The sequence below is a fragment of the Lathyrus oleraceus genome, chromosome 3 (assembly GCF_024323335.1).
Source record: "Lathyrus oleraceus cultivar Zhongwan6 chromosome 3, CAAS_Psat_ZW6_1.0, whole genome shotgun sequence".
NCBI classification, from domain to species: domain Eukaryota; kingdom Viridiplantae; phylum Streptophyta; class Magnoliopsida; order Fabales; family Fabaceae; genus Lathyrus; species Lathyrus oleraceus.
In genome coordinates, this window is record NC_066581.1 from 224,219,993 (window position 1) to 224,230,182 (window position 10,190).

Sequence of the window (10,190 nt, forward strand, 5' to 3'; positions counted from 1 at the left end):
TCAAGTTCATCTCAATCAATATTAACAGAATAAATCGAGAGTCTTATACAATGGATATACAATGTAGTGAGAATTTAAAAAATGATTTCATAATATGCAGTCGCAATGAACATCAGAGCAATCGCAATTGCAACTCCAACACCAGATTAAAACTATGCATTAAGCAACATTAAATTCCTATAAAAACCTAATTATTATAGTCATTATTGTCTTGTATATATAAGTTGCTGCATCATGGGAGAGTATGCAACTCATTAAAAATTGAACAAAGTATCAAAATTTAAGGTACAGTTAACTGCATCATTCATCAGGTTCAGTCACATAAAGCAATAAAATGACACTTGTCTAAATTTATTAAATATATATAAGTTTTAAGAGAATATATATAAGCTATCTTGACCTTACCAAATAATATATATAATTACACTGCAACAGAATCAATAGCTATCAAATTGAAAAGGTTCATAAAATGCAGTTGTTGGAAGCAGATCCCAAATATTCTCCACCATCTGAGGAGTCAAAAGTACATCTTCATCAAAACCCTCATATGAGCATTCTCCACCAGGTTTCACCACTTGTTCATCAGAATCCGCAAGAGGAGGCACAGCCACAACCGTGAAATCATTTTCATCACAACCCATTCTAATATTCTCAGGGTCAGTGACGCTGTTATCGCTGACGAACTCCTGAAATTTCGAAGGATCCGGCGGTGATTCAGCGTATTGACCCGTGAGTTCTTGGACCAGTGCCATAAAGTCAGAGGCACTGGTCTTAACCTTCATAGGGTTGGAAATATAAACTACCTTGATGGGTTTGCTGTTTTTCTTTATAGATTTGGTTATTTTTGTTGGTGTCTTTTGTTGTAGAGAATTAATCACTGAATTTGTGCTGCTAGTGGTAGTGGTGTTCATGGTTGTTTGCAGACAAGAACTTAGTACTATTGGGTTTTGTTTTGTTGAAGATAACAAGTGAAGAGGAAAATGAAAGGGGAAAATAACTGTGATGGAAGCAAATTAATGGAAAGTTAAATGGAGAGCGAGAGCGATTGGCATAATGCAAATCACAGCCGACACTAGCCGCGCGTGCTGTGCACTTTTTAGTCTCATTATTTTATTTATTCTTTCACAATTTATTTTGTGTAACTCATCTATTTCTCTAATCAACTAAAAATATTAATCTCTCTATTTCCAAAAAAAAAAACATTAATCTCTCTAATTGAATAAAAATTTGTCATAAATCTTATTGTTCCGATTCATTTTTATCCTTTTTAAAGTTAATTTTATGTATATCATGGCTGACGAATTTTAAAATAAATATTTTAAAATATAAAACTTATTTAGTTTTTTTATTATAAAAATTTATTTATAAATTTTAAAATTTTTAAGACAAATAAAAATTTATATAATTTTGATATAAAATCATTGTATAATAAATAGACGGGTCGTTTAATATTGAAGTGTAATTCTAATTTAGTTAGCATTTCACTTAAGTGTCATTTAAGAGTTTAATTTGAGATGCATTTTAGTTTGACAATTCAACTTCTGAGTGTGTATAAATACTGAATTTTTGTTCAGTTAAAGTGTGTTATTCAGTTGTAACTCAATTTTGAATTTCAGTAGTTAGAAGTTAGTTACAAATTTATATTCTCTCTCTTCCATCTTCATCTTCTTCCTTTTTGTGAACCAACAATTGGCATCTAGAGCTCCAGTTCGGATCAACGAAAAACACCAAGGGAAACATGAGTGAACGTGAGGCGTGTGTGGTTGATTGATGTTCATTCAATTCACAGTAAATTGAAGATCAGAAACGTAACAGAATCATATTTTTTTATTCTGAGGGATTGAAAAACATGAGTGTTTGGTGAGATCTTAGTGAATTCTTGCACAAGAACGAAGATGAATGGTGGAAACAGTAGCTTGAACACGAAGCTTCCAGTCTTTAATAAAAAGAATTGGAATCGATGGTTGATTCATATGTGTGTGTTGTTTGACATTTAAGATGTTCTTGATCTCGTTAATGACAGTTATGCAGTTGTTGCAACAGATGCAACTGAAGCACAAAGAAACACACAAAGAGAGATGAGGAAGAAGGATCGAAAGGCTATGTTCTATATCTATCAATGTGTGAATCTAAACGTGTTTGAGAAGACCGCTGATTCAACAACAGCGAAGGCTCTGTGGGACACATTGGTGCGTTGTTATGGCGTCGATGCATCAGTGAATAAGGTGAAACTTTAGTCTCTACGTAAGTAGTATGAGAATCTCAACATGAAGAACAATGAGAATGTACCTGATTACATCTCTAGAGTGATTCTAATCATAAATGAGATGGAATCTTATGTAGAGACTATCTCTGAACAAGTAATCATTGAAAAGGTACTAAGGTCACTTACTCCTTAGTTTGATTACATTGTTGTAGCAATTGAACATTCTAAGGATCTTAGCATCATGAGATTTGAAGAGTTGCAAAGTAGTCTAGAGGTATAAGAGTTGCGTATGACTGAGAGAAACTCTGAAAGATAGGTAGAGTAGGCTCTAAAAGCATCTTCTGTCAAGAAGAATCAGAAACAATTTTGGTCAGAGGCCTAGAAGATACATGGTGGTGGTTATCAGAAGTCAGAAGTTTCTAATTCTGATGAAAAGAAACATCAGAAGGGAAAGGAGAAGCTTGACAAGAAGAAAATTCAATGCTATTATTGGAAGAAGTTTGGTCACTCTACTGCTGAGTGTTGGTCAAATAAGGAAAGGAAATCAAAATAAACAAACATAGTCAGAGGAGATTCTGATGATGAACCTGTAATGTTGATGGATTATAAATCTAATGGTGGATATTTGGTAAAGTGGTGGTATATGAACATTGGCTGCTTAAATCACTTAACTAGAAACAAACAATGGCTGGTTAATTTTGACTCTAGAAAGAGGATAAAAATCAGATGTAATGATGATAAGTATCTGAATGCTGAAGGAATGGGAAATGTGAAGGTCAGAGTGAAGAATGGAAAAATTGTTCTAATCAAGGATGTTTAGTATGTTACGGGCATGAAAAGTAATCTGATAAGTGTAGATCAGCTAGTTGAGAAATGTTTCTCAGTTACTATGAAGGGAAATCTCTTGAAGTTGTATGATCTAGATCAAAAGCTGGTTATGCAATCTGAATAAGGAAGCAATAGAATATTCAAGGTGAATGTGGAAACAACTAAAACTAAATGTCTTAGTGGTGAAGGTGCTAAAGGTGACAGTGAGTTGTGGTGCAAGAAATTGGGGCATTTGAACTTTAGAAGCTTAGGGCCTCTGAGTTCTAAGAAGATGATACATGGAATTCCTAATATTGTGAAGCTTGAGAATTCATGTGAGATGTGCATGGAAGGAAAGCAACCTATATTTCCATTTGCATCAGAAGTGGCTCCAAGAGCAAAACATGCTTTAGGAGTAGTAAATTATGATGTATGTGGAGCATTTGAAGTACATTCACTTGGAGGAAATAAGTACTTTGTGTCATTTGTGGATAAGTTCACAAGAATGACATGGGTAGCACTCATCAAGTTTAAGCATGAGGTGTTTGATGAGTTTCAGAAGTTCAAGGTGAAGGCTAAAAGACCGAGTGGTCAGAAGCTGAAAATTCTCAGAATTGATGGTAGAGGTGAGTACAACTCTACAGAGTTCAAGAAATATTGTGAGGAGAATGGAATTGAGCATGAGGTTACTCCTCCATTCACTCCCCAACACAATGGTCATGCTGAAAGAAGAAACCAAATTTTGCTTTATATGATAAGGAGCATGCTGAAGGAGAAGAAGTTCCCTCCTACCTTGTAGGAGAAGTTGTTACCATTACAACATATGTGTTCAACAGGTGTCCAACCAAGAAGCTGAAAGAAATTGTTCCTTTTGAGAAGTGGGCTGGAGATAAGCAAAGTGTGAGCCATCTGAAGGTGTTTGGTTTTGTTTGTTATAAACATGTCCCATATGCTAAGAGAAGGAAGTTGGATGACAGAAGTAGAGTCATTTTGCATGCAGGGTACCACAATTCAAGTGCTTATAAGCTATATTGTCCTGTCACTAAAAAAGTTGAATTCAACAGAGATGTCATTATGAAAGAATCAGAAGCGTGGGAGTGGAACAAGTCTCAATCCAACTCTGGTGCAGTGTTAACACCTGAGTTAACTTCTGAAGATATTTCAGACTCTGAAAGAGAATCTTCCTCTGAAGGAGATTTTGAATCTGAAGATAAGTCAAAGTCTAAAGGTGACTCTAATGCTGAAGGAAAGTCTGAAGGCGAATCTGACTCTGAAGGTGAATTTAATTCTGATAATGATCCAGACTATAGTGGTGATCATGCCTCTGAAGGTGGACCAGACTCTGAAGGTATTCCAGCATCTGATACTGTTCCAACATCTGAAGAAGATTCTGAAAGAGACCACAAAGAATCAAACAAATATCAAGAAGATTTGCGGAGTTTAACATGTTGCAAGATATTGAGATAGACTATGAAGGGGAAGTCATTAAATGTGACATGCTAGTAGACTTTAACTAGTCAGTACTGAAGAGGCTCTCATGAAGAAGGTGTAGCTGAAGGCCATGAAAGAATAACTCGAGGCTATAGAAATAAACAAGACTTCGAAGTTGACTGAGCTTCCAAAGAACAAGAAATACATTAGTGTAATATGGGTTTACAAGTTGAAACTGAAGTCATATGGATCAATTGGTAAACACAAAGCAAGGTAAGTAGCCAGAGGATTTCTACAGAAATCTGGATTAGATTACCTTGAAGTGTTTTCACCTGTAGCTAGACATGAAACAACCAAATTGGTGATTGCTATAACTGCTAATAGAAATTGGCCTCTTATACATTTAGATGTGAAATATGCATTTACGATGGTCATTTACAAGAGAAAGTTTATGTGTTACAACCTTCTGGATTTGTTAAAAAGAATCAGGAAGGGATGTTGTACAAGTTGCATAAAGCATTGTATAAACTGAAACAAGCTCTTAGAGCCTGGAATCTGAAAATTGATTCATTTTTCAAGCTTCAAGGATTCAAAAAATATGAGATGAATTATGGTGTTTATGTTCAGCATACCTCTAAAAGCGATATGATTTTGGTATGTCTTTATGTTGACGATATATTGCTAACATGAGGATGTTCACATGAGATAGTTAAGTTCAAGAAGGTGCTGATGAATGAGTTTGATATGACTGATCTAGGAAAGATGGTATATTTTCTAGGGATGGAGATTTTATACTCTAAGAAAGGTATAATTATGCTTCAGATGAAATATGAACTTGAGCTTGTGAAGAGATTTGAGCTTATAAATTGCAAGTCTGCAATCACACCTGCTGAAACAAATCACAAGTTAGATTTTGATGTTGAGGGTGATGATGTATATGCTACAACTTTTAAACAATTGGTTGGCTCATTGAGATATCTCTATGACACCAGACCTGACATCTGATATGTAGTTGGAATGGTGAGTAGGTTTATGAACAAACCAAAGTGGCCACATTACCAAGCTACTGTTAGGATACTGAGGTATATCAAGGGGACTCTAAAGTATGGAGTTTTGTTTCCCTCTGATGTTAAATTTGAGTCAGAGTTGATATGTTATTCAGACTCTGATTGGTGTGGAGACAGAGTTGACATAAGAAGTACTTATGGATATTTTTTCAAGTATCTGAGAGATCTCATTTCTTGGTGCTCCAAACCAGTGGTTGCATTGTCAACATGTGATGCTGAGTATATTGCAGGTGCTTTGTCTGCTTGTCAAGATGTGTGGATTTTGAACTTGTTGCAGGATCTGAAGATCAAGGTGAGCAAGCCTGAAAAAGTTGATGATTGACAACAAATCAGCTATAAGCCTTGCCAAGAATCCAATGTTGCATGAAAGGAGCAAGCATATTGATACAAAGTTTAATTTTCTGCGTAATCAGGTTCAGAAAGGAGTGCTTGAAGTTGTTCACTATAACACTTAGAAGCAACTTGCAGATGTGCTGACCAAAGCTATCAAGACTCGACATTTTATCCAATTGAGGGATGCGATTGATGTTATTAATTTTAATTTTCAATGTGGATTAAAGGATGATATTGAAGTGTAATCCTAATTTCGTTAGCATTTCATTTAAGTGTCATTTAATAGTTTAATTTGAGATGCCTTTTGGTTTGACAACTCAGCTTCTGAGTGTGTATAAATATTCAACTTTTGTTTAGTTAAAGTGTGTGAATCAATTGTAATAGATTTTAGAATTTTAGTAATAGAAATTAGTTCCAGATTTACATTCTCTCTCTTATATCTTCATCTTTTTTCTTCTTATGCACCAACATGCAAGGTGATTTACAACACAACATAAAATCTTAGATTTTTCATGATTAAACTATGGCAAAATTAGTCTCTATACTTGTACCAAAAAAAAAAGTATACATATATTTCACGATTAAATATAACCATTTAAAAAATTATGTCTTACTAGAAATTATGGGCCAGTTTGTTTTAGCTTTAAAAAAATGGATTTTTTCTTTGTATTTTTGAAAATAGATTTAAAAAAAATGTTTTTCAAAATATTACAAGTTTTTCTAAATTTATTTTTTATAAATTAAAAGACTAACTTTGATATACTATAACATAAACCTACATTATTGAAGATCAAAGGATAGTCAAAATCATAGTTTTTTCAAAATGTTATATTTCAAAAATGATTTTTAAGAAAAGCTATTTGAAATAACTTCAAAATTAAGTGATTTTTCAAAATTGTGATATCCAAAAAAAAATCGATAAAATGATGAAATACCTAAAATAACATTTTAAGAATAACTATTCAAACCAAATTTTTATTTGAAACTTTTATTAAAAGTTTCTTTGTAAAAAATTTTTACATCAAAATATGTTACACTATAAAAATCATTTTAAAGAAAAGCCAAAAACAAACCGGCCCTATGACTTACGAGTAAATAGATTATATTTTCATGTTCTTTTGCCTTATACAATGTTGATTGGATAAAACGTGTTATGTACCGTGTATGCTTGTTTTCACGGGTATTTTTTTCTAACACAAATAATAAAACAACCATCTTCCTATAGAATTGAAAACCAAAAAATTCAAAATGTGAAAATTAAAAAAGACTTCTCAGCCGCCGATATGAGGATATTTTTAATGAATACTCTCTCTCTCTCTTTCTCTCTCTCTCTCTCTCTCTCTCTCTCTCTCTCTCTCTCTCTATATATATATATATATATATATATATATATATATATATATATATATATATATATATATATATATATATATATATATATATATATATATATATGTGTGTGTGTGTGTGTGTGTGTTTTGATGATTCTAATGAGATTTTGAAATCCTACTCATCTAAATTTTATGTAAAAAAGAATAATAAAAGAGATAGCCAAAAGAGAGTTTCTTTAGCACCCTATAAGTTTCTACCGCACCATGTGAATTTCCAAAAATGCTCTCTGTTTTTAGAGATGTATGTCCGGAAGCACCCTAACACACACTCAAATAAAATCATTGAGAGTGACGCTATATTGTTTGGTTTATTTTATTTCGGAGATGCATCTCTGGGAATTTCCCGTAGTTACATTTCCGTAAGCCAGACACATCAATACCAAACCCAAAAACAAAGGATTTTATCAAATTGAAATTAAGATTCATAAAATAAAATTAGGATTATATAAATGAGTTCAACATAAAATGCAACATTACTTCAATATCCAGGTGGACGCTTCAACATCTTCAGAATATCTTCGACGGGTCTTAAAATCGTCGCTTTCAACTCAAGCGGAACTTTTGTTTCGAAACGGAAAAACATTTTTCACATAGCCCTTGCATCTGCTTGCGTGTTGAGCTCAAATTTGTTAAACTCAATCTTCCCTCCGTTGTCAATCGACGGTGAACGGTACTCGAGCTTTTTACTCTTTCGATTATCTCCGTAAGGTAGGAGATAATGGATTTTGTCTTTGATATCATTTAGGGAAGTGAAGTCGTTGAGCTTGAACGTGCGCTCGGGAGCTCCGCTGAAGAAGGAGACATTTCCGACATATCAGTCAATGTTTAGTGGCGACATTTGAGATATTTTTAGTTTGTGTGAAATCTACATAATAACACCTTAATTTATAGAAGTTATATATCAATATGGATCATTCAATGACTGACATATTGATTTCGGAGATATATCTTTGGAATCGCACCCTATTATCTAGTTCCGGAGACGTATCTCCGAAACTTGTCTTGAAGCAGTTTCAAAACATAACACTAAAACATAACCTGTTTTTTCATTGACAAAAACACAAATGTTGTCACGGGGAAGATAAAAAATGCATAAAGATAAAATATGAACAAAATTTGAATATATAACACTTTATTTATATTGAAACACAATTACATACAATTATTAGGATGAAAGATTTGGTTAAAACCAACTATGTCAACAATAGATATGTGATCATGTAACTGATTCTTTTATCAGATATTTCCGAAGGTGCATCTCCGGAAATATTTGACATACAAAGGTGATGTAAATTTTAAAATGCCGCTCATAATTTCATAGATGCATCTTCAAAATATCCACTGAAATATTAAATAATTAAGGTATTTTCCTAAAATGTTCAGGAGATGCATCTCCGGAATAAAAATTACCCAACATATATGGCGCCTCTCAGTATGGTCTTATTTGAGTGTAAAGAAATGTGTCCAGAAATACATCTTCAGAAATGATGCCTTAAGAAATTCTCTAAATAAAATTTAAGAATCAATGTGGAGGTGGAGGTATCCTGCCCCTTGGGCCGTGCATGGTTTAAAACGTCTTTAATAGTATATTTTGTGGTTACTGTCATCGGACTTACAAAATAATAGAGTGGTCTACTAATAACTCTCATTTATAATTTTATTTTTCACTTCAAATAATTACAACGATAAAAAATTTACTCTCTAATCATCCTTAACTCTGTAAAAGATATTAAATTCATAATTGAGTTTTTCTAACCTATTATGATAGAATTTTAGATCACAAAGATAACAATTAAAGTGTTAGAACCATAAATAATTAGTGAAGACTTAAAAAGGTTTAATTAATATTCAATAAATTTGTGACTAAGAGTATAAATGTCATAAAAGAAAAGATTATTGTGCAGATATCATAATTCAACATTTAATTTGATGAATGGACAAATTGTAATATTAAAAACTAATAAATAACCATAGAGTTAAATATATGGGATATAGTTTCCATTTGTAGAACAATAAAAATATTAAGTCTATCATGATCTCTTCATCTCCATCAAAAAAGATTTAAGAAACGCTCAGAAATTTTACAAATTGAAAGATCACATACGCACAAATTTGAGGGAATCCTAATAATAAATATATGTAAGTATCGATTTTCATTCTCAAATTGAATTATAATATGAATTTAAGGAAAAAAGTACACCAAAAGAACAAATATACATGCCTTACTTAAGACTTGAGGATATCAACATGGAATTGCCACCAATTAGGGGTGGCAAAACGGGCTCGGCCCGCGGGGAATGCCCGTTTTGCCCGCACTTTTGTTCGGGGCGGGCCAAGGATTTAGGCCCTTACCCTCAAATGTGTCCGCCCCGCCCGCCCCGTTTTTTTCGCGGGCTTTTGCGGGCACGTGTATTTACATATATTTTTGCATTTTTAGGCTTAACGAGTGCAGTGCCCGCGGGCTTTCCCCGCCCCGCCCTCACTTTTTTGCGGGGTGGGTCTAAGTTTTAGGCCCGCATCCTCAACTATGACTGCCCCGCCCCGCCCTGTTTTTTTGTGGGCTTTTGCGGGGCGGGCCTATACGGGGCGGGCATGCCCGTTTGCCACCCCTACCACCAATCATAGAAACTAAAATTGTTCCTACTCCTACCGTCTATAATCAACTAGTTCCAAGAAATAATCTTAATACACAAAACAATAGTATCTTCCACATTTCTAATTTCATCATTAAATAAAACATCATTTCTCTTTATCCATAAGCTCCAACAAATTGCTAACCATATCATCAAACTCATGTGCTTGAACTTTCTCCCTTTCAATTGATCTAAAAACTTCTCAGCATTCGCCGTAACAAAATCACTTCGGTGATGTTAGCAGAATTTATTCAACTGCAGACTTATCTCAAACTGCAACATAAATCGGGCACTGCACTAACAAATGATTCGCGACTCTTCC

General features: G+C 33.7%; 2 protein-coding genes across 2 annotated transcripts; one reads left to right on the forward strand and one right to left on the reverse strand.

Moving 5' to 3' along the window:
• Positions 1-322: 322 nt before the first annotated feature.
• LOC127129099 (sigma factor binding protein 1, chloroplastic) lies at positions 323-1,011 on the reverse strand. The gene has a single exon (XM_051058400.1). The coding sequence runs from the start codon at positions 909-911 to the stop codon at positions 438-440; it is 474 nt and encodes a 157-aa protein (XP_050914357.1). The 5' UTR covers positions 912-1,011; the 3' UTR covers positions 323-437.
• Positions 1,012-5,461: 4,450 nt separating this feature from the next.
• On the forward strand, positions 5,462-5,833 carry LOC127130528 (secreted RxLR effector protein 161-like). Its single transcript, XM_051059520.1, has one exon. It carries the CDS (start codon positions 5,462-5,464, stop codon positions 5,831-5,833), a length of 372 nt encoding a protein of 123 aa, XP_050915477.1.
• Positions 5,834-10,190: the final 4,357 nt, after the last annotated feature.

What these genes read in the sequence shown, in the direction of transcription:
- LOC127129099 (XM_051058400.1), bottom strand. Translation starts at nt 911, where the DNA reads ATGAACACCACTACCACTAGCAGCACAAATTCAGTGATTAATTCTCTA.
- LOC127130528 (XM_051059520.1), top strand. Translation starts at nt 5,462, where the DNA reads ATGGTGAGTAGGTTTATGAACAAACCAAAGTGGCCACATTACCAAGCT.